The sequence below is a fragment of the Halichoerus grypus genome, chromosome 11 (genome assembly GCF_964656455.1).
Source record: "Halichoerus grypus chromosome 11, mHalGry1.hap1.1, whole genome shotgun sequence".
Taxonomy (NCBI): domain Eukaryota; kingdom Metazoa; phylum Chordata; class Mammalia; order Carnivora; family Phocidae; genus Halichoerus; species Halichoerus grypus.
The window spans coordinates 46,185,510-46,213,391 of record NC_135722.1 but is presented as its reverse complement, the minus strand read 5'-3'; the positions used below and the strand labels follow the sequence as shown (position 1 = coordinate 46,213,391).

Below are 27,882 nucleotides of genomic sequence, written 5' to 3'. Positions count from 1 at the left end.
AGTCTGGGATAATGACCTGAGCTGACGCTTAAGAACTGAGCCACCCAGCTGCCCTAGTTTTTACATTTTTAAAGCATAAAACAAACAAACAAACAAAAACCCAATCCAAACAAAGGGTAACTTTAATAGAGATGCACAAAGCCTAAAACATTTACTACCTAATCCTTTGCAGAATAAGCTTGAGACCTCTAATCTGGTATGGTGAAGTGTAAAATCTGCAGTGGGCATAAGTGGAAAACATGTTAGAGATAGATAGTAAGCCGGGGTGGGGCTGGGAGGGTGGTGCTCACCAAGGGACACAGAAGAGCTTGGTCTTTATCTTTGAGGTGATAGAGAGCCAGGACAGGATTTAAAGAGGGAGGTGACAGGCTCAGCTTGTGTTTTAGAAAAATCTCTCTAGCAGAATATAGATGCAAGGGAGCAATGCTGGAGTCAAGGATACCAATTGGGAGGCCTGAACAAAGGAAGATGGAGTAGGAGGGGATGGATTTGAGAACTGCTGGGACAAAGTTTTTCATTCTCTTTTGACTGTAATCCATAGGAAGGTAAGTGTTTTATTTCATGACCCAGCACACATAGACACACACACAATGCCAAACTTATCACAAAACATTTGTCTTTATTGTAGGTGAACTCAAATATTTTCATTCCATTAAGGAAAATGGTGTTTACTACCTAATACATTGGTTTTATATTGGGTCATAACCTACAGTTTGAAAAACACTGATCTAGGGAAGTGAAAACAGTAGGTTTTTATCACTGATTTGGTATAAAGGAGTGGGGAACAAGGATTGGCATGGGTGAATGGTGTTGTTCGCAGCTGAAATCTATAATAGAAGGGGGAGCCATTTGGAAGGTGAGGTGATTCATTCATTTTTGGACATGGTGAATTCAAGAGTGCTGTAGGAAATCTAGGCTTTCCAGAAAGTAAGATACCGATTTTTCATTCAGTGAGTATTACTGCCTCACTGTTTTGTTCACCTGCTGCTATTTCAATAGCAACATTTTCTACTGTTTTTCTACACAAAGGTGTGTGTTTCAGGATTTAATAAACTTTTCTAGCCCGGGCTAGGAATTCAGCCATTGTTGCCAACATTGTCAATGTTATAATGGGAGGAAGCATCATAACTTTCAAATAATTGGCTTATGTGGAAAATTTGTAAATTGAGGACTAACTTGTACATACTACTTTGAGATGCTTATTTCACTTAGTACTTGCATATTAGTTCAGTAAGATCAATGTTCTGGTATATTGAAATATTTATCCAACAGAGAGTAATCAAATCACATCAGTTAGTTTGTGTATGATACTGTATGTGTGCAGTTTGCTTTAGTTCTGCATACAGATATGCTATACTATTAGAGGGTTATCAGTTTTTGATTCCTTTACTTGTTCTATAAAGTTAATATAGGACCAATGGCATTTTATCCATACCTTTCTCCCTGATAATATCATGATTATTTAAAGATATGCTTTTGTAACTAGAAAAGAAAATTTCCTAAGTTGACCATATCAGTGCAAATTACATAGATACATACCTAAGTTTAAAAGTTATTTTTTTTGACTAGGAATTAATACTTTTACATTTTTCTTTTTACAGATTGAATACTTGCTTAAGAAACTTACAGAAGTTATGGGAGGAGGTTGGCAGCAAGAACAGTTTGAACATTATAAAATCAACTTTGATGACAGTAAAGATGGCCTTTCTGTGTGGGAACTGATTGAGCTTATTGGAAATGGACAGTTCAGCAAAGGCATGGATCGGCAGACCGTGTCCATGGCGATTAATGAAGTCTTTAATGAGCTTATATTAGATGTGTTGAAACAGGTAAGAGTGCTGTCTCCTTACCTTTAGAATTTGACATGTTTGAAATAAGATATTTTCATCGGGTATAAGTCATTTATACTTTTACACTGATTTAGAACAGGAATGAAGTTTCTTATTTTCCCAGTCTTGTATTAGGCTTTAATTTAAAAAAAAATACTGGTACAATTTTGAAGTACACTTAAGCATTGGGAAATTACTATTTTGAAAGAACTGTTTAAATGACCCCATTTTTAACTATTTTTAAAGTACTTTCATGTCGTATACAGCCATATTTATTGATCTGAAAGATCCTCATGGCATATCGTTCAGAGAAAAAAACAGGTTGTTGAACAGGAAGTATCTTGCAACCCCTTTCATGAAATGTGATACACGTTTGTAGGGCTATCTGGAAGGATGGTCACCAAAGTGTTAAAAGTGATTGCCTCTGGATTGTGGGATTTCTGTAAATTTTATTTTCTTCTTTATTCCTTTCTTGTTATTGGACTTACTACTTTATAGGATTCTATACATGAATGTATGTATATGATTATATATTTTTATAAAATCAGAAAAATACCCTTACTTTTGGGAGAAAATACCTTTATTTAGCAAAATTGCATTTATCTTATTAGATTATGACCTGCATAGCATATGATATACATATGGGAAGCTTAATGCTTGTTAAATAGAATTTATTTATTTTTTAGTGGATCTTTCAGATTTCTTAATTATTATACTGAATAATAGCTCCAAGTTGGGGTTTCCTTACCTTGGTCCTTTATTAACTAAGCAGATGATGTTGTTGTCTTTGCTCTTTTTCCCTAATTGAGCCCATCAATAAACATTAATTGAGGTTCATTTGTGTAGGTTTTTAGTGCTAAAAAGAAGTGTGAGACATGGTCTCTGTCTAAAGACTTCTAGGCCCACCAGGATGGCAGGATAATTGGACTACAGATGAATTTCAGTATGAGATAGGTTTTATTTAAATGTCCAAGGATTAGGAAACTGAACAAGTATATGATTAGAACCTGACATAATAATCAAATGATACAGCAAGGTAATAAATATTTAATGATATATAGTCTACTCTAGGCTATTAGCACTTACACATTTAATATTTAAAATGTTAGCTATTCTTGGGGCTCCTGGGTGGCTCAGTCAGTTAAGCATCTGGCTCTTGGTTTTGGCTCAGGTCATGATCTTGGGGTGGTGAGATTGGGGTGGTGAGATTGAGCCCCACGTTGGGCTCTGTGCTCCGTTGGGATTCTCTCTCCCTCTTCCCACCCTCTGCCCACCCTCTCGCACGCGTGAGCAGTCTCTCTCTCAAATAAATCTTAAAAAAAAAAGTCAGCTATTCTCAAACAACCCTGAAAGGCTTGGCCTATAATAATGTGTCATTTTGCTTAAGTAAAGATATGAATTATACACCTTTGTGACTGATATGTGGGAGGAAGTGTAGGCCTAGAAGTGTGAGTGTAGAAGCTACATTTAGAAGCCAGAATCCTAGCTGCTAGTTCCTTTTCTGTTCATCTGGAGCAGAATTCTTCCTCCAGAATAGTGAGTGAGAGGTCAGGTAGAAGGGTAGGTTGGTGCCAGAAGGTGATTGGTTAAAAGATATATTTGACCAAGTTTAGCATTTTCATTGATTGAGGTTTTAAATTACTGATAATCACTATCAGGGTTTTGTGTGTGTATGTGTTTTAATCAGAATAGACAGGGTAGTATAGTGAACTCTCATATACCATTCATCCAGCCCCAGTAACCACCAACACATGGTTGATCCTACCCTTCCTACTTTTTCCTCTCCTGTATCTTGAAACAATCCCAGACATTTCTTTCTTTTTTTTTTTTTTTTAAGATTTTATTTATTTGTCAGAGAGGGAGAGTGAGAGAGAGCAAGCACAAGAGGGGGAGCGGCAGGCAGAGGGAGAAGCAGGCTCCCTGCTGAGCAGGGAGCCCAATGCGGGACTTGACTGAGCCACCTTGGCATCCCCCAGACATTTCATTTTATCTATAAATATTTCCGTAGGTATCCCTAAAAGATAAGGAATTTTAGGGGCACCTGGATGGCTCAGTCTGTTAAGTGTCCAACTCTTGATTTCGGCTCAGGTCATGATCTCAGGGTCATGAGATTGAGCCCCATGTCAGGCTCCGTGCTGGGTGTGGAGCCTGCTTAAGACTCTCTCCCCCTCTCTTTAAGAAAAAAAAAAAAAAGGAATTAAAAAAGATCACAATGATTTTAGCACCAGGAGTTCTAAGACTACGTATATAGCATTGGGGGATGGAGAGTGGGGTGGACTTTTGTCTCTGCAGGTCCAGAATTATGTGTAAACTTTTGTATGCATGTATTTGCATGTATTTGACTGGGTTTAGTACCCCTGACCTTCGTAGGTCCTCAGTGGGTTCATGATCCACAAAGGTCAAGAACCACTTATACTCATGTATTCAAGGAAGAGATATTAGCTCTAATAAGTAAAAGGCCAGGCATTTATATCAGATTTAATCTTTCATAGGGTTACATGATGAAAAAAGGCCATAGACGGAAAAACTGGACTGAACGCTGGTTTGTACTAAAACCCAACATAATTTCTTATTATGTGAGTGAGGATCTGAAGGATAAGAAAGGAGACATTCTCTTGGATGAAAACTGCTGTGTGGAGGTAAGCCTCTTGTTACGTCTTTCTGATGCTGCCCCCTGCTGCTCAAGTCTTTTTATCTTGCTTCTAGGCTTTAGAACCTTAAAATAATCTTAAAATTAACATTTCTAAAATAGTATAGGCATACAGTTACCAGACTTTCTGAACCAAAAACTGAAGATACCTGACAAAAGTTTTTTGTAACGTGAATTTATTTTCTGTCTCATGAACAAAGTATAGGGATTAAGTCAGATTTATTTGAACATTTAAGGAAACATTTATTGAATAAAATGGAGTTATAAAAAAGAAAGCCAAAAAATATTCAGGAAGATAGTGTTTGAAATCATGAATATATGGGGAAATCTGGGCCATTTTGAGTACAGTAAATAAAACTAAAGAAAATACGAGCATTATCTTTGAATATTTTAGGTGACTTTCAGGACACCTTATTCATTGCTATTAATTCTGTAAAGAAGTGAAGTCTTCAAGAAACCTACATTTTGAGTTTTTAATTTATATCTGAACTATCATCACATCTGTATTTGATGAAGAACATGTAAAATACCTAAAATCTTGCTCATAAATGACAGTGTATTTTGATGGATGAAATAGTGTACATATATTGATGTCTCAGGGTGTGCACTGCCTACTAAGGGGTCTTCTTAGATTCAGCTAAACATGGAGACTCACGAGATTACCATAGAACATACCAGTCTACTTAAGGATATAGGACAGGAGCCACAGCTTGCTAGCAATACCAGCCCAAGTGCAAAGAGAGTGGATTTGCATCAGGTGAATGTGGGAATCACCCTGGCTTAGTAGCCTCATAGCGCATTGGAGTCAATACCTGTTGTAACAACGTGGATATACCTTCCAGGGTTCCTGTAAGGGGTGTGCTCACATTCAAGAGTCACTGTGCTCAGGAAGCCAAAGCATGGTGTCCCCATCAGGTGTTGGTGGTTCTCACAGTCCAGATGAAATATACTAATCAGGGGTCATTGTTACCATAGGTAATGTTGCCTAGAGAATAGCATTTTGTAAATCAGAAATATGCTCTTATAGATATTTTTCATTGACATTGAATTTCAGCCAGATTTGTATAAATAATTCAGATTAAATTTAAATGCTTAAAAATAAAATTTTTAAAAACCAATTTTGCTTTCTGTGTTAGTCCTTGCCTGACAAAGATGGGAAGAAATGCCTTTTTCTCATAAAATGTTTTGATAAGACCTTTGAAATCAGTGCCTCAGATAAGAAGAAGAAACAGGAGTGGATTCAGGGTAAGGCAGTTTTTATTATTTGTCATGATATAACTTGAGAGCTCTGACTTTGTATTTTTAATCTCATTAAAGATACTAAGGCATTGTTCCCTCATTGTAGTTATTTCTGCATGCAGCATAATAACTAAAAGAAAAACAAATTGAGAGGAGTTCCCAAATTTTTCATCAGTTTCATTTGCATAATGAACTTGTGGGAAAATTATAAACTGGACATTTTAAGTTTTATTTACTTTTACTATTTAAAGAGAATGGAATTTCCCCTTTTAAGGACTGAAGAATTTTGAAGTGACCATCTTGAATTTTTAGTAATACTGAAAACAAAAGAGGAATAATGCAATCACTTTTGAATATTTCCAGTAATTTTTAAGATCTGTTATTTTCACAAGAAATCACTAGTTTCAAATAATTATTTCAAGAACATAAACTTTTGATTTAATAACTTTTAAACTGATTATTCTAAAATTAGTAAAGAATGAAACACTACGTATGAGATTTTTTTTTTTAATCATGAAAGTTCAGGGCTTCTGAATATGATATTCTTAGATATAAGTAAAATTATGTTATACTGAAAATTGTGGTCATTTTGATGTGGCTTAAGATTTTGAAGCAAGTGCACCTAGGTTTGAATCCTCTTTCCTGGGTCACTTGAATTGAATTATGAATTTTGTAGCTGTTTTTCCTCTTCTGTAGAATGGGGATAATAATAGTACCTACCTCTCAGGGCACCTGGGTGGCTCATTTGGTTAAGCATCTGTCTTCGGCTCAGGTCATGATCTCAGGGTCCTGGAATCAAGCCCCGCATCGGGCTCCTTGCTCAGCGGGGAGCCTGCTTCTCCCTCTCCTCCCTGCTCATGCTCTGTCTCACTACTTCTCTCTCGAATAAATAAAAAAAAATTTTTTTTAAAGACTTTATTTATTTATTTGACAGAGACACAGCGAGAGAGGGAACACAAGCAGGGGGAGTGGGAGAGGGAGAAGCAGGCTTCCCGCTGAGCAGGGAGCCCGATGCGGGGCTTGATCCCAGGACCCTGGGATCATGACCTGAGCCGAAGGCAGATGCTTAACAACTGAGCCACCCAGTCACCCCTCGAATAAATAAAATCTTAAAAAAAGATAGTACCTACCTCTCAAGGTTTTTGTGATTAGATAATGAAGATATACTTGCACATTTTAAAAATGGCACATCATTGCAAAAATGTGATAGATTGTAGACAACCTAAATGTCCATTAATTGCAAAATGGTTGAATAAATGATAGAAGAAACACAATGGGGTTCTGTACAGTACTTATGTATAATGCTTTATTTATTCATTTATTTATTTATTTTAAAAGATTTTATTTATTTATTTGAGAGAGAGTGTGTGTGAGCCAGAGCATGAGCAGGGGGGAGGGAGAAGCAGACTCCCGGCTGAACAGGGAGCCCAGTTAGGGCTCGATCCCAGGACCCTGGGATCATGACCTGAGCTGAAGGCAAACGCTTAACTGACTGAGCCACCCAGGTGCCCTGTATAATGCTTTATATACTGACATGGAAAGCTCTCCAAGATATAGTAAGTGAAAAAAACGAAGGCTCAGAAGAGTGTATTATGTCAAAAGAAGGTGAAGGATGTATATACATACTTATTTGTATATGCTTAAAATATCTCTGGAAAAGACAAGAAACTGTTAGCATTAGTTGGTAGTGGAGAGGGGAAGCCAGTACTTGGACATAGGAGCAGGAGGGAGACTTTTCCCGTATGTCTTTTCATGCTTTTGAATTTGAACAATGTGAAAGTAATAGCTGTCAAAAAATTAAAATTAATTCAAATAATCAGGAAGATACATAAAAATTAGATAATGCATGTAAAGGTATACATATAGCAAGTATTCAATAAATGGTAGCTACTCTTACCATCTCAGGAAGGAAGTGTATAAGGATATGGTTTCAGAAGGCATAGATAAAGGCAGGCTAAACCCAGCATGTAGCAAATCAGATATTAAGAAGTTTGAATCTCAACTCTTACTATGTCTTATTCTTATTTGGCCTTTTGAGAAATACAGAGAAGGGAATTGAAAGTGTTGTAAGTTCTTCAAATGTGTGTGATATTCCCGAATCAAGTATCTATTTAAGCACAGATATGCAGTTCTGGAATTTTGGAGCTGGAAGGGACTCCAGAGATCACATTTAGAGATGAGGAGACTGATGCTGCAGGTTACGACTTACGCAAGGTCACACCACTACTTAATGGCAGAATCAGAATCTACACTGGGTCTCTGGTTTTCTTCCCAGTATGCCATCTGCATACGAAGAATAAACAGTCTGTCCCTTTTTCTGTCCTGTGCCTTTTATAGCCATTCATTCTACTATCCATCTGTTGAAGTTGGGCAGCCCCCCACCACATAAAGAAGCCCGCCAGCGTCGGAAAGAACTCCGGAAGAAGCTGCTGGCTGAACAAGAGGAGCTGGAGCGACAGATGAAGGAGCTCCAGGCTGCCAACGAAAACAAGCAGCAGGAGCTGGAGACCGTGAGGAAGGTGGGAATGGACACTGGGCTGGGGGAGGGCTCTCTCTTTCACTGTAGGAGCCCAGCTACCTTACTTACAAGCTCTGGGCCTACCAAGACCAGCTGCATGCAGTTTTAGAGAGATGTTTTGGTAAATTGTTTTCTCAGGAAGTGGATCTAGATTACTGAGTGAGACATCCTGGTTTTCCCAGCCTTGGAAGTATGAGGGTCTCAGGTCAGCAAGGCATTTCATTGACCGGAAAAGAACATTTATAAGAATGGTGAGCACAGTTGAATTTTGTCAGATAAAGATGAGAAATTTTATTCCCCTAAGGATGTCAAGGTCATTTTTGGTGACCTGGGCAGGGTGTGTTGCTTTTTTAGTTTTTCCGTTCTTAGCTCCCATCTTTACTCCTGAATACCCTTAGTATAGAGCTAGGGGTCTCACTGTTCAGAGTCAAAGATACAGTCTGGGTCAGTTTCTCCTTCCATCTCTGGGCTAGGAGGTCAAGTACCGTAGATTGTATAGGATAATTGACATTCATTGGGAAACCTTGTTGCTCAGTTGAATCATGATTCTGGGGGTGGTAGTCGGTCTTCGGTGTCTGGGCACCATCCTTATTTGGGATTGATTGAGCCTGTCTGCCTTGAGTCAGTGAGCACCTGCTAACTACAAGATCTAAGACCCTTTTGTGTCTGCTCTGTAGCACCTTTGCCCTGGAGTGTGGGAGGTGCTCACAGTATAAGCCCCCACATTCCTGGTGGGGTTCTCCCTTTGCAGTCCATGGAAATGTCACACTTTGTGCTGACATCCTCTGAGTAGACTCAAAGAATTTTCTAATACTTTTATAACCTTAGGAATTATGTGGGCATACGATATTAGAAACAGTTTTTCCTATCCAGCATACTACTTTCTTTTCTTTTTTTTAAAATTTTTTATTTAAATTCAATTTAGTTAACATACAGTATATTATTAGTTTCAGTATATTATTAGTTAACATACAGTATATTATTAGTTTCTATATGTTATTAACATACAGTATATTATTAGTTTCAGTATATTATTAGTTTCAGTTATTATTAGTATATTATTAGTGATTCCTCAGTTGCATATAATACCCAGTGCTCATTATATCATATGACCTCCTTAATGCCCATCACCCAATAACCACATCCCCCCACTCACCTCCTCTCCAGCAACCCTGTTTGTTTCCTGTGGTTAAGAGTCTCATGATTTGCCTCCCTCTCTGTTTTCATCTTATTTTATTTTTCCTTCCCTTCCTCTATGTTTATCTATTTTCTTTCTTAAATTCCACCTATGAGTGAAATCATATGGTGTTTGTCTTTCTCTGACCTATTTTGCTTAGCATAATACCCTCCAGTTCCATCCATGTCGTTGCAGATGTCAAGATTTCATTCTTTTTAATGGCTGAGTATATATATATACCACATCTTTATCCATTCATCTGTCAGTGGGCTCTTTCCGTATTTTGGCTATTGTGGACATTGCTGCTATAAACATTGGGGTGCGTGTGCCCCTTCAAATCACTGTTTGTATCCTTTGGATAAATACCTAGGAGTGCAATTGCTGGAGGGTAGTTCTGCTTTTAACTTTTTGAGGAACCTCCATACTGTTTTCCAGAGTGTATACCTACTTTCTAAAAGCAGCTCCTCAGGTCTTGTTGCTCTTCCTCCTGAATCACTCTTGCATCTTGCCTTTCTGCTGTAATACATTTTCTTTAAAAACTCCCTTAATAGGCTAGGATGAGCACCTGTGGTATGTGATCACTGCTTCCTTCATCCACTGTACACATGGCAGTAGTGGGTGTTTTAAGAATGGGGTGGGAATCTGGGCTTGTTGTCCTTCTTTCATAATTTTTAAAAATTATGCAAGAGGTCCTACAGAAGAGAGTATGAAAGAGTGTATACAAAGCATCATAAAGTGAATACTCCTGAAACTACTACCCAAGTTAGGATAGAGTATTGCCAATACTTGAAAGTTCTGGTGTCCTTTTTTCTTTTGTTTTAATTTTTTAGTAGTTTACAAACAGTAAGATTCATGGTTTATGTATGGTTGTATGAGTTTTTACATGTATCTAGATTCTTGTAATTAGCACAGACAGAATGCAGAACAATTCTAATGCTCCAAAGAATTTCCTCACACTGCCCTCTGTACTCAGATTGTCCACTAATCCCTAACCCCCAGCAACCACTGATCTATTCTCTGTTCCTATATTTTTGCCTTTTCCAAATTGTCATATAAATGGAATTGCACAGTATATAAGTTTTCAAGACTGGGTTCTTTGACTTAGCATCATGCATTTGAGATTCATCTATCTGGCATCTTTTTGAACCTTTAGACTCTTTTAAACTCTGCCTCCCATGAGCATGTAGATGGCCTGTTCTGCTTTGTGTGAATGTATGCCCAGAGCCGACAAGGCCTAGGCCGAACTAGACAGCTTTCCTCCTACCTAGTTTTACAGAATATTTAAGCAACTGATTTGGGATTTGACAAGTGTTGAGAAATTATTATAGATCCCTTAAAAATCTTTATTTTTCTTTTTCTTGTTAAGAAATAAAATTCATCCCAATTTTTCATTAAAGCATATTTAGAAAAAAACTGCTTAGATGAAGCTTTTAATCACCTGGAATTCTATAACATTTGTGGGTTTTGTAAGACTTGATTGGCCTCATTTAATTTGGAAGAAGGAACAAGAAATCATGTGGTTTTTGTAAAAATACATATCTTTAAAGGGATTACCCACATATTTTTTTTTGAAAAAAGACTTTATTTTTGTAGAGCACTTTTAGGTTCACAATAAAATTGAAAGGAAGATACGGAGATTTCCCATATAACTCAGTGTCAACACACGCAGTCTCTCTTGGTATCAGCATCCCCTTCCAGAGTGGTACACTTGTTAAAATTGATGAATCTACACGACACTCATAGCACCCAAAGTCCATAGTTTACCTTAAGGTTCATGCTTGGTGTTTTGCATTCTATGGGTTTGGACAAATGTATAATGACATGTATTTACCATTACAGTATCATTCAGGCTTATTTTCACTTCCTTAAAAGTCCTCTGTGCTCTACCTATTCATCCCCCTCCTCTCCCAAATAACTTTTATTTCTACTTTGGTTTCTTTAAAAAAAAATCTAATCTTTTGTATAGGTAATATAATCATATGGTTCAAAAATTTAAATTATATAAAAGAATAAATCCCACTTGATCATGGTGTATGATCCTTTTAATGTATAGTTGAATTTGGTTTGCTAATATTTTATTGAGGATTTTTGCATCTATGTTCATCAGGGATACTAGCCCCTAATTTTTCTTTTCTTGTGTCTGGTTTTGGTATAAGGGTAACACTGGCCTCATGAGTTTGGAGGAATTCCCTCCTCTTCTGTTTTTGTTTTTGTTTTTTTTTTTGGAAAAGTTTGAGAAGAACAGATATTCTTCTTTGAATGTGTGGTAGAATTCACTAGTGAAGCTGTCTGGTCCTGGACTTTTGTTTGTTGGGAGGTTTTTGATTACTGATTGAATCTCCTAGTAATCAAAGTGGTTTTATGTTTTTAGGAATCTATAAATTTCTTCTAGGTTGTCTGATTTGTTGGTGTATAATTGTTCATAATAGTCTCTTATGATCCTTTGTATTTTTGTAGTATCCTTTGTAACATCTCTTTCATTTATTATTTGAGTCCTCTTTTTTCTTTGGTGAGTCTAACTAAAGGCTTGTCAATTTATCTTTTCTAAGAACGAGTTTAGTTTCATTGATCTTCTCTTGTCTTTTGGTCTCTTTTATTTACTTCTCCAATCTTTGTTACTTCCTTCCTTCTACTAACTTTGGGCTTCATTTTTTTCTTTTTCTGGTTCCTTGAGTGTAAAGTTAGGTCATTTGAGACTTTTGTTTCTTTCTTAATTTCTTTCTTTCCTTTTTTTTTTTTAAAGATTTACTTATTTATTTGAGAGAGAGCGAGTCTGAGCAGGGGGGTAGGGAGAGCGGAACGAGAATCCCAAGCAGACTCTGTGCTGAGCGCAGAGCCTGATGCAGGGCTTGATGCCATGACCCTGAGATCGTGACCTGAGCCAAAAACAAGAGTTGGATGCTTAACTGACTGTGCCACCCAGGTGCCCCTGAGACTTTTGTTTCTTGAGGTAGGCATTTATAGCTAAGAACTTCAGTCTTAGAACTGCTTTTGCTGCATCCTGCAAATTTTGGTACATTATATTTCCACTTTTGTTTGTCTCAAAGTATTTTCTGTTTCTCTTTTGACCCATTGGTTGTTCAGCAGTATGTTGTTTAATCTCCACAAATTGTGAATTTTCTGGTTTTCTTTGTGGAGTTGCTAGTTTCATATGATTGTGGTTGAAAAGATGCTTGATACGATTTCAGTCCTCAAATTTATTAAGACTTGTTTTGTGGCCCAACATGTGATCTTCCTGGAAAATGTTCCATGTGTACTTGAGAAGAATATGTATTCTGTTGCTTTTGTATGGAACGTTTTATATATATCATTAAGCCCATCTGGTCTAATGTGTTGTTTAAGGACCATGTTTCCTTATTGATTTTCTGTCTGGATGATATATCCATTGATGTAAGTGGGCTATTAAAGTCCCCTACTATTATTGTATTGCTGAATATTTCTCCTTGTAGGTCTGTTAATTGCTTTATATATTTAGATGCTCCTGTGCTGATGTTTAAATGTTATAAATGCTATATCTTCTTGTTGGATTGACCCCTTTATCATTATAAAACACCCATCTTTGCCTCTTATTACAGGCTTTGTTTTAAAGTCTGTTTGATATAAGTATAGGTATTCTAGCTTTCTTTGATTTCCATTTGCATTGAATATCTTTTTCCATTCCTTCACTTTCAGTCTGTGTGTGTCCTTACATTTAACTGAGTCTCTTGTAGGCAGCATATAGACAGGTCTTTTTTTTTTTTTTTAAATAATGAGAATTAATTTTAAGTAAAATTTTATTGAGATGTAATTCATATAGCATAAAATTACCATTTTAAAGTATACAATTCAGTGGATTGGGGCCTTTTTTTAAAAAAAAAAAATCTATTCAGCTACTCTGTCTTTTGATTGGAGAGTTTAGTCCATTTACATTTAAAGTTAATATTGGTATGTACTTGTTGCCATTTTGTTAATTGTTTTCTGGCTGTTTTTGTATTTCTTCTGTTCCTTTCTTCTTCTCTTTCCTCCTTTATGGTTTGATGACTTTCTTTAGTGCTATGCTTATATTTCTTTCTCTTTCGCATATTTAAAATAGTTTTTTGCTTTGTGATTACCATGAAGCTTACACAACTTATACATGTAACACAATTTTAAGTTGATAACTTAAGTTTGATCCCATTTTAAAGCTCAACATTTGTATTTTCCCCTCCCCAACATTTTATGCTTTTGATATCATATTTCACATTTTTAAATTGTGTTTATCTACAAATCAGTATGATACAACCACATTATAAAAATGAAGGATAAGAATTAAATGATCATCTCAATAGTTGCAGAAAAACGTTTGACAAAATTTGACTTTGATTTAAAAACTCTCAACAAAGCAGGTATGGAGAGACTGGATCTCACCATAGTAAATGCCATGCAAAGCCCCTAGCTAACATACTCAGTGGTGGAAAATTGAAAGCTTTTTCTCTAAGATCAGGAATAAGACAAAGATGCCTAGTCTCATCACTTTTATTCAACATAGTGTTTGAAGTCCTAGCCAGAGCAATTAGACAAGAAAAAGGAAGAAAAGACATCCAAATCGGAAGGTAAGAAGTAAAATTGTCACTATTTGCAGATGACATGATATTATATAGAGAGAAAACTGTTAGAACTAATAAATTCAATAAAATTACAGGATAAAAGAACAATACACAAAAATCTGTTGTTTCTATACACTAATAATGGACTATCAGAAAGAGAAATTAAGAGAACAATTCCAGGGGCACCTGGGAGGCTTACTCAGTTAAGCGTCTGCCTTCAGCTCAGGTCATGATCCCAGGGTCCTGGGATTGAGACCTGCATCAGGCTCCCTGTTCAGTGGGGAGCCTGCTTCTCCCTCTGCCCCTGCTTGTGTTGTCTCTCTCGCTGGCTCTCTCTCTCTCTCAAATAACTAAATAACTAAATAACTAAATAAATAAATAAAAATCTTAAAAAAAAAAAAAGAAAAACAATGCCAGTCCCCTCTTGATGAACATTTGGTTTGTTTTTAATCTTTTGATTAAATAGGCAATACTGCAGGGAACTATTTTGGACCTGTGTCATTTTATACACATTCTAATTTAGCTATAGAATTAATTCTCAGAAGTGGGATTGCTGGAGCAGAGTATATACACCTGTAATTATGAAATCCAGGCTGATGCAACAGCTGCTATTTCAAATCTTGCTATTCGCTGTACCAGAGGACTAAGTGTTCAGTGGTTTGGCAATTAAGTATTCCAGCTAGAAGTGTCACACTTCCCTTCTATTTTCAATACTTTGCCCAGAACTAGTCATGTTTCTGTCGAGAAGTCAGCTGTCAGTCTTACTGGTGTTTTCTTGTGTGTGATCAGTCATTTTTCTTCTGTTGCTTTCAGGATTTTCTTTTTGTCTTTGTCTTTCTACAGTTTTATTATGATGTGTGTGGGTGTGTATCTCTTTGGGTTATCCTAGAGTTTGTTGAATTCTTGGATGTATAGATTAATGTTTTCCATCAGATTGGGAAAGTTTTCGGCCATTATTTCTTTAAACACTTTTTCTATTCCTTTGTCTCTTTCCTCTTCTGAAATTCTGAGATCAAGCTGAGATCGAGTCGGACACTTAACTGACTGAGCCACCCAGGCATCCCCTTCTGCCCATTTTTTAATTGATTATTATTTTTTTTAGTGTTGAGTTCTACCAGTTTTTATATATTTTAGATACTAACCCCTTATCAGATTTATCATTTGCAAATATTTTATCCCATTCAGTAGGCTGCCTTTTAGTTTTGTGGATTGTTTCCTTTGCTGTGCAGAAGCTTTTTATTTTGATGTAGTCCAATAGTTTATTTTTGCTTTTGTCTTCCTTGCCTCAGGAGACATATCTAGAAAAATGCTGCTACAGCTGATGTCAGAGAAATTACTATCTGTGCTCTCTTCTAGGATTTTTATGGTTTCAGGTCTCACATTTAGGTCTTTCATCCATTTTGAATTTATTTTTGTCTATGGTGTAAGAAAGTGGTCTAGTTTCATTCTTTTGCATGTAGCTGTCCAGTTTTCCCAACACCATTTGTTGAAGAGATTCTCTTTTTCCCATTACATATTCCTGCCTCCTTTGTCGTAGACTACTTGACCATATAATTGTGGGTTTGTGTGTTTATTTCTGGGTTTTCTATTCTGTTCCATTGATCTATGTGTCTGTTTTTGTGCCAGTACCATACTGATTTGATTACTACAGCTTTGTATGGTATATCTTGAAATCTGGAATTGTAATACCTCCAGTTTTGTTCTTCCTTTTCAAAATTGCTTTGGCTCTTTGGGGTCTTTTGTGGTTCCATACAAATGTTAGGATTATTTGTTCTAGTTCTGTGAAAAATGCTGTTGATATTTTGATAGAGATTACATTAAATCTGTAGATTGCTTTGGGTGGTATGGACATTTTAACAATGTTTGTTCTTCCAACCCATGAGCATGAAATATCTTTCCATTTGGAAAACTGGACATTTTAGACAATATATTGTAGTAACTCTGGATATGGATTTCTTCCCTCCCCTGAGGGCTTGTTGTTGTTTGCTTGTTCATTTGTTCAGTGACTTGGCTGGGCTATTTCAGTGAAGTCTGTTTTCTTCACACTGTAAAGCTTCTGACTGTCTTCTTCGGAGGCACAGCCTTGGACATGCACACAGTACCCTGGCGTGACCATGATGTTAGCAGGGTTCTCTTTGTGTGTGTCTGTTTCTGATCTCCCTGTTAAGCTGTCTACTTCTGTTGGTATCCTATCCAGCTGTTAGAGCTCTATGGTTTTCAACAATGGCATGGGGCCTAAATTGCTCCTCAGTCTGATATTATTTAAATTCAAGCCCACATGTAGTCTTTGAGACTTGTTCCTAGTACATGAGGGCTTTGCTGTCTGTGTTTCTCTCTGTCAAATTTCTGGCTGGTCTGTGGTTTAGTTTGTTGGTCTCATGGAACAATGAGCTGCCTCTTAATTCCTTAAAATCTCCATTGTTTTCAAGAGCATCATTAAGTTTGAACTTCCTCACCCTGTGTTTTAAATGACATCATTTCTTTTGGGGAGAACTTCAGATCTTGCCTGTCTGCCTGGGCAAACCTCTGTGCCAGGGCTCTGGAGCTGGTGGCAGAAACAAGTGGTCTACTTCCCTTGGTGGGATACTCCTGCTCTGTGAGCCTAGCACGAGGTGGAGGTGGTAGCCTCTGGTCTTACAGTCTTGCCTCTCCTGGTGTGGAACCTCTGCTGTACAGGTGATTGGGGCGAGGGTGATCGTGTCTACTAATCGCAGCCTGTCATCCCTGAGGTAGAACTTCCACTCTGAGTGGGTGCAGGGTGGAGGAAAGAGTCTCAGACCTCTCAGTCACTCTTGCTTGGAATAGAGTTTCTGCAGCAAGGAGCTGGGAAGAATGAGAATGCTAGCGGCTGTCCTTCCTGGGGGCGTACTGTGGCTAGACTATGAGCTGAGGAAAGAGGGAGCCCTGTGTTCTTGGTTTCATTACCAGGAGTAGAACTTTGTTCTTACTGACACTGGGGGGCGGGGGGAAGGAGGGCACACTATGGCTCAGATGCCGTAGACTCACTGTTCTTACGAAGATTGGGTAGATTTTTCTTGGATAAATGTTCTCTATTTGCTGTATGCTCTTAGGATAATTTCCAGAGACTTTAAATGGTTGTTTTGGGGTTTTTTTGGAAATTATTTTCACCAGTTATGGGTGTTTTGCTGGGGGAATGGGTCCATGGAGTTCCTCATTGCCACCTCTGATAAGTCAAGCTCTGGTAAAAGTTTTAAGGAATAATGTGTGAGATGATATCCACTCTAATATTTACTGCTTTTCTATGGGTGGGGTTTTGATTGGGTAGAAACTGGAAGAAGCAGCGTCTCGCGCAGCAGAAGAAGAAAAGAAACGTCTTCAGACTCAAGTGGAACTACAGGCCAGGTTCAGCACAGAGTTGGAGCGAGAGAAGCTTGTGAGTGCTGCACAGCTGGGAACCTGGGAACGCTGCTGCATTCGCTCACAGAGCCAGTCTGGCTGAAGGGGAAGGGGCCAAGGCCTGGGAGGCTGGAGTGAGGCCATCTTGTCAGCTGGGCTATGCTTCTGACTTGCAGTGGGCTCAGGGAAGTTCTGTGTTTCTTCATTCAGTATGGCTTTATTGAGCACCTTCTCTGTGCGAGGTACTATGCCAAGGATATAAAGGTAAAAGACATAAACCTTGCTTTCAGGACCCCTGAATAGAAATTCATGGAATGGGGTGATAAGTACTGTGGTTAGGGTGACTGTATGTCTTGGTTTGCTGGGATAGTCCTTGCCATCCTGTTATAATTATTAACAGCATTCCTTTTCCTTCTCAAAGAGTCCTGGCTTGGAAAATAAATAGCTATGGAAAAAGTAAGCATGGGTTCCATGACATTTCTCTTCTGTAATGAGCAAAGTGGGAGGTTCTGAAGTCATGAGAACATATGAATTCTGGTCTGCTCCTCTTAGCAGCTCTAATTCATCTTAGAGGTTCCCATCCCCCAAGACCCCCAAGAGCCAGGTTGCTGTAGGTGGTTAGCTAGTTCATTGGAACACAGGTCTTATGCGGAGCTGTAATTGCGGCAGACTACTGAGCCCAGTGCCTATTAAATAAATGCTCGTGACATTTTTTAGTAACTTTTGGTTGCTGGGGTCAAAACAGACAACTTCATGTTAGGAGAGAAAAGAACACAGGCAGGCAGATGTGGGGGGAAGGAGCGCTGCACTCACAGCCAGGAGATCTGGGTTCTTTCCTCTTTGCTCCTGCTTTTGAGCATGAGTTTTCTCTTTACATTGGAGGCGTTGTCATGTGATCTCTCATGACTCTTACAAGGATGAAGTGAGCAGTGAGAATATTTTATAAACCGCAGACACATATGCTAATGTGTGTGCTATTACATTTAGATGTCCTTGTCTTTCAGTTTTTAAGGCAGAGATTCAAAACTGTTTAATACAGAAAGAAGAACCCATATACTTGTTAGGGTGCTAACTTGGGTGCTTGAGGCCCCCCAGGGCTGGATATGCCCCAGGAAGGGAGAAGAGGGGTGAGGAGGCAGCCAGGTAAGAGGAGTCGTCGCTGGCTGCCGGTCCGTCATCCCTTTCCCCTTTGTTTTAACCCCCTGGCTGTTCTGACTGGACAGAGGTTCATTCCTTTTAGAGAAGACTGTGGGTAAAGAGGTTGTGGCTTTATAATAGAAAGGAATTTAAAGAGAAATTATTCAGGGAAACAGTATTTTCTTGACTTAAATCTTAAAGTGTGGAGTGGAAGGGATGGAGTGCTCCCAGGGCAGGAATACAGCATGAGGGTTGTAGTCTGTGTCCGTGGACTCTGGGTGTGGTGCTCTCCTTCCTCCAACCTCAGTTCTGGGAGCGCGGGATGGGGCCCTGCCCACCCTGCTGGGCTGCGGCCATCGTTCAGGATGGAGGAGCAGTGGGAGACTTTCCCTGAGGGTGAACGTCAGCTGGAGTTTAACGTGACCCTTTTACACCATCAGATCAGACAGCAGGTGGAAGAACAGGTTGCCCAGAAGTCCTCTGAACTGGAGCAGTATTTGCAGCGAGTCCGGGAGCTGGAAGACATGTACCTAAAACTGCAGGAGGCCCTTGAGGATGAGAGACAGGCCCGGCAAGATGAGGAGACCGTGCGGAAGCTTCAGGCCAGGTGCCAAATGCGTTTGTGTCCCTTGCCTTTATGTGCTTAGCTTGGGCAAATGTCGTTTCTAGGAATGACTAATGTTCTGGTGAAGAGGGACGAGTGTCTGCCAGATTGGAGAGACCCTGGAGGCTTGGCTGGCCAACTTGTTTATTCTCAATCTAGGGCCCTGGAGGACGCTGGCTTCTGGGGCTCTAGACAGGCCTTCCATCTATGTGAGAGCAGGCAGGTGGCCAGGTGTGAACACAGGCGTGAACCAAGGCTGAGCGGCCCAGCCACAGCACAGACCAGGCTGTGGGGCGAGTCCCCTGAGGATGCCACGGAGGTCAGCATTGGCACCATGTGTTGGTAGTCACCATGGCTTCTGCTGTCACTCAGCACTGGATGTTGCCACCCCCAGCAAGATAATTCTCCACTGTCTCTGCTCCTTTGTGTTGGTTGCTTCAGAGTCAGAGTTTCAGAGCTAGTTGCTTCCTTGTGCACCTGCTTAGCCAAGCCCAGTTCAGGCTCCCACTGTGCCCTGGCCGCCAAAGGGCAGGAGGGCAGGGGTCCGGCCTGTGGCTTATGTAGTGGGAGATGGGCCCTGCTTCCCATGCAGACACCTACTGTGGCAGATTCCTTGGACACATGAAGGGGATTCAGACCGGGCAGCCTGAACACCGCAAATGTCCATTCCCCTTCCATACTCTTACCACTAGGATGAGGAAACAGACCTTTCCAGTCTCGTTCAGTGTTGTTATCACCAGTGCCTAGAAAAGCACACGGAGGGTGCATCGTATATACACACGGAGTGAGTGGATAAACACTGGTCACAGCACATTTGCAGTGTTGTGTTCAGCTGTGGTTCTCATACTCCAGGAGACATCTAAGGAGGGAGTGGATGGTCCTGTGTAGAACGAGGGGTAGTGGGTGGGAGAGCTCTTCCTAGTTGAGGAAGAACTTTCTACAGATGAGGCTGCCCATAAATAAACTCAGCTGATCTGTGAAGCAGTGGGCGGCCCATGCCCCAGAGGGTTTGGGAACAGTCGGATAACCACCCTGCAGGGTGTCGTAGAGGGAGTTCTCGTAGTGGGGGCGGCTGCGGGTGGTGACATGAGGCCGTCTGGTCCGTTGCTTGCTTTAGTCCTTCTGTCGCTGGCTTTGGAAGAGCGTGCTGGTGGTCGGGCCTGGGGTTGTGTCGGGCCCCGGGCCGGCATCTAACTGCATTGTCTGTATTTTGGTTACAGGTTTGGGCTGTACGTGAGTTTATTTAAATGCCTCCGTACCTGGATATTCTTAGATAGGTAGCCTGTTACTCCAAGATGACTTTTTGGAGTCACACAAACCTTGGTGAAAATCCACTACTGCCTGTGCAACATACTTATAAACACCCTGGTTTTTATTGCTTCATCTGGAGGGATAATACCTTGCAGAATTGATGGGGGCTTAGCAGTCATGAAATCAAGGATCTAACATGTAGTAATTGTTCAATAAGTGGTATCTGGTTTATTCTGCCTTCTGTTGGCTCCTTCTTCCCTCACCTTCTTTTATTTATTTATTTATTTATTTATTTATTTATTTATTTATTTTAATTTTATTATGTTACGTTAGTCACCATACAATACATCATTGGTTTTTGATGTGGTGATCCACGATCCATTGTTTTCATATAACACCCAATGCTCCATGCAGTACGTGCCCTCCTTAATACCCATCACCGGGCTAACCAATCCCCCCTCCCCCCTCCCCTCTAGAACCCTGTTTCTTTCTCAGAGTCCATAGTCTCTCATGGTTCATCTCTCCCTCCTATTTCCCGCTCTTCATTTTTCCCTTCCTTCTCCTAATGTCCTCCATGTTATTCCTTATGTTCCACAAATAAGTGAAACCATATGATAATTGACTTTCTCTGCTTGATTTATTTCACTTAGCATAATCTCCTCCAGTCCCATCCATGTTGATGTAAAAGTTGGGTATTCATCCTTTCTGATGGCTGAGTAATATTCCATTGTATATATGGACCACATTTTCTTTATCCATTCGTCTGTTGAAGGGCATCTCAGCTCTTTCCACAGTTTGGCTATTGTGGACATTGCTGCTATGAACATTGGGGTGCATCTGGCCCTTCTTTTCACTACATCTGTGTCTTTGGGGTAAATACCCAGGAGTGCAATTGCTGGGTCCATAGGGTAGCTCTGTTTTTAAATTTTTGAGGAACCTCCACACTGTTTTCCAAAGTGACTGTACCAACTTGCATTCCCACCAACAGTGTAAGAGGGTTCCCCTTTCTCCACAACCTCTCCAACATTTGTTGTTTCTTTCCCTGTCAATTTTTGCCATTCTAACTGGTGTAAGGTGGTATCTCAGTGTGGTTTTGATTTGGATTTCCCTGATGGCTAATGATGATGAACATTTTTTCATGTGTCTGTTAGCCATTTGTGTCTTCTTCAGAGAAGTATCTTTTCATATCTTCTGCCCGCTTTTTGACTGGATTATTTGTTTTTTGGGTGTTGAGTTTGAGAAGTTCTTTATAGATCTTGGATACCAGCCCTTTATCTGTAGTGTCATTTGCAAATATCATCTCCCATTCTGTGGGTTGCCTCTTTGTTTTGTTGACTGTTCCCTTTGCTGTGCAGAAGCTTTTTATCTTGATGAAGTCCCGAAAGTTCATTTTTGCTTTTGTTTCACTAGCTTTTGGAGATGTGTCTTGAAAGAAGTTGCTGTGGCTGATGTCAAAGAGGTTACTGCCTATGTTCTCCTCTAGGATTTGGATGGATTCCTGTCTCACATTGAGGTCTTTCATCCACTTTGAGTTTATCTTTGTGAATGGTGTTAGAGAATGGTCGAGTTTCATTCTTCTGCATGTGGCTGTCCAATTTTCCCAGCACCATTTATTGAAGAGACTGTCTTTTTTCCATTGCATGTTTTTTCCTGCTTTGTCAAAGATTATTTGACCATAGAGTTGAGGGTCCATATCTGGGTTCTCTATCCTGTTCCATTGGTCGTATGTCTGTTTTTGTGCCAGTACCATGCTGTCTTCCCTCACCTTCATTAGTTTGTTAGCTTTGTCCTTGGTAATAGGTTTGTACTAGATGAAAAATGTTTTAATGTCCTAGCAACCAGGCAAATTTCCAAACTTGGCCCTCCCACCTGCCAGGTGAATGACCTGGTACGGGTCACTTAGCTTTTGTGCGTCACTTTCTTCATTGTTGAACTATGAATGTTGATAGCACTTAAGTTTATTGTGAGGATTGATTGGGGAAATATGTTTAGCTCTTGGCTAAATACAGTTAGTTTGTGTGCATGTTAAACCTCTCATAAATGTTGTTTTTATTTTAATTTGTTTTCAACAAAGGGTGCAACAGAGAGGAGCAGGACAGGACACGTGGGTTGCCTTACCAGCTTCGTGAATATGGGCCTCTGTGGCTCCTCGTTTCTTCCTTGCGAAATGAGGGGGGTGGGTGAGATGACCTCAGGGGCCCCCGCCTCTGCCGCGGTGGGGAGCCCAGGCAGGTTTGATCCTGAGCTGCCTGTGTCGCAGGTTGCTAGAGGAAGAGTCTTCCAAGAGGGCTGACCTGGAGAAGTGGCACCTGGAGCAGCAGCAGGCCATTCAGGCGACCGAGGCGGAGAAGCAGGGGCTGGAGAGCGAGCGCGGCGCGAAGGAACGGGCCCTTCAGGAGGCCCTGGCGCAGCTGGAGCGGCTGGGGCGCGAGCGGGAACAGGCGCTGGAGCAGTACGAGGTGACCCCACGGCGCCTGCACGCGCGGCGGGCAAGCTTCAAAAACAAGCCCCTCGTATAACACCCTCTGTTAACTGACTGGACTTAAAGTAAAAACTGAAACATTTAGAACTAATGGTATTTGCTTAGCTGTAAGAAGCGCTAGTAAGAAGGTGGCGTCGCCGTAAGAAGTGGTAGTTTGTACAGGTGCTGAGGTGTGACCAGGTTGAGTCCAGTCCAGAGGCACAGTAACTGGAACAGGGCCAGTTGTGAGCCATAACGAGGGGATTACCCGCTACGCAGTTAAGAAGACTCTTAGGCTGCAGCAACGGCCGGGGCAGGAAGCAGCCCGTGCCTCGGAGACTGAGGCAGGGCTCGCAGAGAGGGAACACAGCTGGGAGAGGGCCCCCCTTGCCCCTTGCCCCTTCTGCCCATGGCTGTGATCCCGACCTCCTTGGAGAGGGCATGGCCTTGGCCCCCTGGACGGCAGAAGAGCTGTGACTGGGAGGCTGTCCTCTGGGCACTGGGGTGAGCACCTGGGCCCCCCCCCCCCCCCCCCGCCGCAGGAGCTGCTGAGAAGAGCGGCAGGTTCTCCGCCACTGAGCAAGGTCCAGTGGGACCTGGAAGCAAAGCCCCTTCCTCCAGTGTCCCTTCAGTGCCCTTTACTGACGAAGCTTAAGTGGTGCCAGTTGGCGAGGAGAGTTACCCGCAGTCACACGCCGGGTGGGTGGGGGGGGCGCATTTGGAGCCAAGGGGTGATGCGCCGTGATGCGCACAAGGATCTCACACATTCGTGCGGAGCAGTGCAAGTTGGTCCTCTGGCTGACCTCGGGCAGGTTACTCAAGCTCTCTGCATCTGGTTTCCACATCTGTAAAACGGGGGTGGCTGGGAGGATTTCTTGGGATAACCCACAAGCATAGAGTAAGCACCCAATCATTTCTATTTGGCTCTTAAACTCCCATTGTGTTTGCATAGTATAATCTGCTTTTGTTCCAGGGAGTTAAGAAGAAGCTGGAGATGGCAACTAGTAAGACCAAGAGCTGGAAGGACAAAGTGGCCCAGCATGAAGGATTAATTCGATTGATAGAGCCAGGTAACACGCTCCTTGAAGTAATCAGATATTTTTCCAACTTATTTTTGTTTTATTTGTGTGTTTGAATTGTGCTAAAAATCTTCGTTAGCCCAAATATATAGAAACCAAGCTGTTTAGGGTCAGTTTCTCTTGAATAACTCGCTCTGTAATAGGTAAGAAGGTGCCCTTAATTCCCTTTGCATAAGCCTTCCGGTTGTTTTGGCTGGTGTGACATTGACGGATATTCCTCAGAGGAGAAATAAAGGAGAAAGTTACTGTTTTATCTGTGGGGAAAAGCTTATGTTAACCGAAGGATATGGTACTTCCTGTATTTAATGTGTGTTTGTCCCTTAGGTTCCAAAAACCCTCACCTGATCACGAACTGGGGCCCCGCGGCTTTCACCCAGGCAGAACTGGAAGAGAGAGAGAAGAGCTGGAAGGGGAAGAAGAGCACCGAGTGAGGGAGTGAAGGGAGTGACGGGCGGCAGGGGCCCGTTGGTGCGTGGCGGCGGCGTGCGTCTGGAAAGCTCGATGCTAAAGACACAGGAACTGGCTTTGCTACTTCTAACCTTCCTCCTTCCGTGCCTCCTAGCAGGTCAACGTACTGAGGAAGCCTTCTTATTTCTCTGCCTGAAAATAAGGGCTTACCTGAAAAGAAAAAAAAGTCGACACTATCAAGCTCTTTATTTACTCTTTGAAAACTTCAGCTTCTGAAAATTCCCTTTAGCTCCCTCAGGGCCTTGTGGGAAGCAGGCCGCGCACACGCCGTGCGGGGGGGTGCCGTCAGCTGCCGCGTGTGGGGGGCGCGGGAGGGACGGGTCGGCGGCCCGGGGACGGCGCTCCTTCCTTGCCTGACGCAGGCAGCATGTGCCCTTCTCGGAGCGCAGGCTTCTGAACTAGACCGCGGGTCTGCTGGCCTGGGCGTGCCGGTGGCCAGGGAGGGACGCTTGCGACGCCTTCCCCCGCACAGCCGTCCCTGGCGGCGTGTGGCCCTTGCCCCCGCTCGTGGCTTGCGGGTGGCGGTCCGCGGGTGCGGTCGTGCAGAGCTTTCTGCTCAGTGCGCTGCCGCTGACCCCAGTCGTGGCTCTGGGGCCACCTGCGCAAGGAAGCAAACACCTTCGCCCGCGGTGCTCTGGCTAAGATGGAGCCTTAGGAATCAAACACAGCACAGAGATGAACTAAGTAAATCCCATTTGGAATGATAATTTGATACTAACGGAATTCTTTCTAATATTTAAAATGGTTGCGATGGTCAACGTGCTGCCCGACCCCCTTGCTTTTACTTTTGTAGTTACTGTACAGAAAATTTCAGGAGTGTGTGAATGCTTGTCATAATCAGGCCTTTTCCTAAATATTAATAGGGATATGATCATTTATAGGAATTATACATGAAGAAAGTTTTAAAAATGTATTTTTATGATGTCCTGTGTTGAGAAGGAACAAATATTTATAATTTTCAAACATTCTTACCTAAATATTGTACAATGTAATATCCTGAACTTTCTTAATTTTTTGCTAATTTTCTAAGATATATTAAAAATGTTTTGTATGTTTGATTTTTTTGTTTTTGTTTTTGTTTGGTTTTTAGTAAAATGGACTCAGTAAGAAAATAAAAATACCAGAATGGCATGCATTTTAAACTGTCTGATTTAATAGAACAGTAGGGTAAGGTTTTGTGTATGTGTGTGTGTATTTTCATATAATGAGATGGACTTGAGTTTAGGGATACTTCCTGAAAACACTGAATTTGGAGCTTGGACCCCCAAACGAGTGCTGTCACGAGGTTAGCTACGGCTTCATGTTTGGTGTTTGAGTCACTCATGTGGGAAACCACCGCAGATGTGCGCGCTCACAAACGGGAACTTACAAAGATGATTTCTCCCTCATTGTTGCTCTTACCTCCCAATCCTCTTAACCTCTGCTTTCCCGAATTTTCTTTTTATGCTTTTTAGTTTTTCTTTCAGTTTTACCAGAGTAAACAGTGTGGTTTTTTGTTTTGGTCTCACATGGTTGCCAAGATTAAAATGCCTACTGTGGACTAAGCCGGCCCACTCACTCAGGCCAGCTTGATTGTGTCTTGGAAAGCTGATCTTTCCCTTCTAGAGGAAGGTGTTTTCTTAAACATACTTCTCTACTGTAGTGGTTCTCAGCAGGGGACAATTTTGCTGCCCCCCCCGCACCCCCCGGGACATTTGGCAACGTATGGAGACATTTTTGGTTGTCACAACTGGGAGCGGTTTACTGACATCTAGTGGGTAGAGGCCAGAGATGCTGCCGAATGTCCTGCAATTCATGGGACAGTCCTCTGTAACCAAGAGTCATCTGGCCCAAGGTGTCGGTAGTGCCAAGGTTGAGACAACTCTACAGAAAGGCAAGTTCTAGTACCCAGAACACAGTGAGTCAGGGTTTTCCTTCAGGATCCCGCGAGTTGGGCGGAAAGGGGAGGGAGACAGGCCGCCTGCCCCGAGCGCCGGCACAGCCCCTGTGGGCCGCGGGCTTCGGAAACTGCCGGTTTGCCTTTTTCACACAGATGCGGACGGAATTGCTTTGGGTATGTTCTAGAGTCTTTCTGTGGTGCAGGTTGCTGAGGTGCGAAATACGAAAGTTGCCATGAGCTTGATTTTCTTTCCCCGAGAGGGAGGGTCTGTCGGAAGCCCCCAGCAGCTGGGAAGGAGTGAGCGTTCGCAGGCGCTGCGCAGCCCTGCTGTGCCTCGTGCCAAAGCCTCTCGGAGCCTCCGCCGAGCGCCAGCCGGGCGCCGTGGCCCCGCGGAGCCAGGATCGGGCTAACCCGAGGCCGCGAGCCGGGGAAGAGGCGCTGCCCAGCCTTCCCCGGTTCACGGTAGGTGCTCAAAATTTATTGAAAGGATCAGTCTTGGGAATCGTTTAAGGAATGTGTTTCTCTTCCCCTCTGTTTCCTTGTTTATACTCATTTTGAGACCCATAAAAGTCACGTTTCAGCGTGGGGGAGCTATTTGGTAATATCCACTAGAGCTAAAAACAACATGTACCCAGCGGTTCTACCCCCAGGAGAACTGAGGCACGTGTCACCAAGACCCTACAGGGAGGGTCGTTCACAGCAGCTTTGCTTAGGACAGCCCAAAGGCCCTGTACTTCCCACAGCACAGTTGGCTGAAGGGACAGGGTGAATGGCTTTTTTCTAGTGTGGCTGCCCTCACAGCCCGAGATTACAAGTAGCCAGTGCTTGGCCTTCAAAATTACTGAGTTGGAAAGGAGGCTGGACTTCAGAGTGACACAGACCTGGGTTCTAATGGTTCTAACTTACTGTGTCACCCTGAGTTAGATTCTGTATTCTCAGAGGGGGTCCTGCACAGGTCATGTGTCCTTCTGAGGATGTCACACCTGGAGGCACATGATGTTCATCTGTCCATCACTGGTGAGGGAATATCAACCTGTTCAGGTTTCTCCACAGGGCAGAGACGAACTCTCCCCCCAACCCCCGCCCGCCATGTTTCATCCTGGCGTATTTTCTTGGGAAAGTCTGGTGGTGAAGGGGTTTTCCATCTTGGCTGCGCCAGGACACGTAATAGAGATGCTGCTGGTGAACTGGCAAGTTCTGAGAAAATTCTGCAGGTGACTGAGGTAGGTGGTCATGCAAAGCTACTGGAGAGTGCTCTCTTTGCATTTCCATAGGCAGGTGTCCCGCAAAGGCAGGTACTTGGCAAATGTTTGCATGGCGGTGGTCCTACGGTGGATGGCTTCTGTCCAGCGAGACTCCCACTTCCCAGTCACAGCAGCCCTTTGGAGGGCCGCGACCAGGCTCTGAAGTGGATCTCAAGGGCCTGGGACTGCCACCTCCCAGGAGCCCCAGGACCCCTGCCCTCTGCTTTCCCCTCTGGGATCCCATGGAAGCCAGAGCTGTTCTCCACTCTCCTCCCAGGGCTTCCCCCAGCTGCTGCTCCCGCTGCCACTTCTGTGGGGTGAGGCTCCCCACGGCACTCCAGCCCTGGTGAACTTTCTCAGAGGTGAGCCCAAGCCTCCTTTTTGTTTTTTTAAGATTTTATTTATTTATTAGAGAGAGTGAGAT

At 42.0% G+C, this 27,882-nt stretch overlaps 1 protein-coding gene across 3 annotated transcripts in view; it reads left to right on the top strand.

The window, feature by feature from the left end:
• SWAP70 (switching B cell complex subunit SWAP70) overlaps positions 1–25,466 on the top strand; it is a 78,206-nt gene extending 52,740 nt beyond the window's left edge. For all 3 annotated transcript variants that reach the window (XM_036068779.2, XM_036068769.2, XM_078058412.1), the window contains 9 exons: positions 1,602–1,829; positions 4,322–4,468; positions 5,616–5,724; positions 8,056–8,237; positions 17,265–17,372; positions 18,913–19,079; positions 22,588–22,786; positions 23,762–23,858; positions 24,192–25,466. In XM_036068779.2, coding sequence (XP_035924672.1) covers positions 1,602–1,829; positions 4,322–4,468; positions 5,616–5,724; positions 8,056–8,237; positions 17,265–17,372; positions 18,913–19,079; positions 22,588–22,786; positions 23,762–23,858; positions 24,192–24,298 — 1,344 coding nt within the window. In that variant the 3' untranslated portion in view covers positions 24,299–25,466. The remainder of the gene's footprint in view (positions 1–1,601; positions 1,830–4,321; positions 4,469–5,615; positions 5,725–8,055; positions 8,238–17,264; positions 17,373–18,912; positions 19,080–22,587; positions 22,787–23,761; positions 23,859–24,191) is intronic.
• Positions 25,467–27,882: the final 2,416 nt, after the last annotated feature.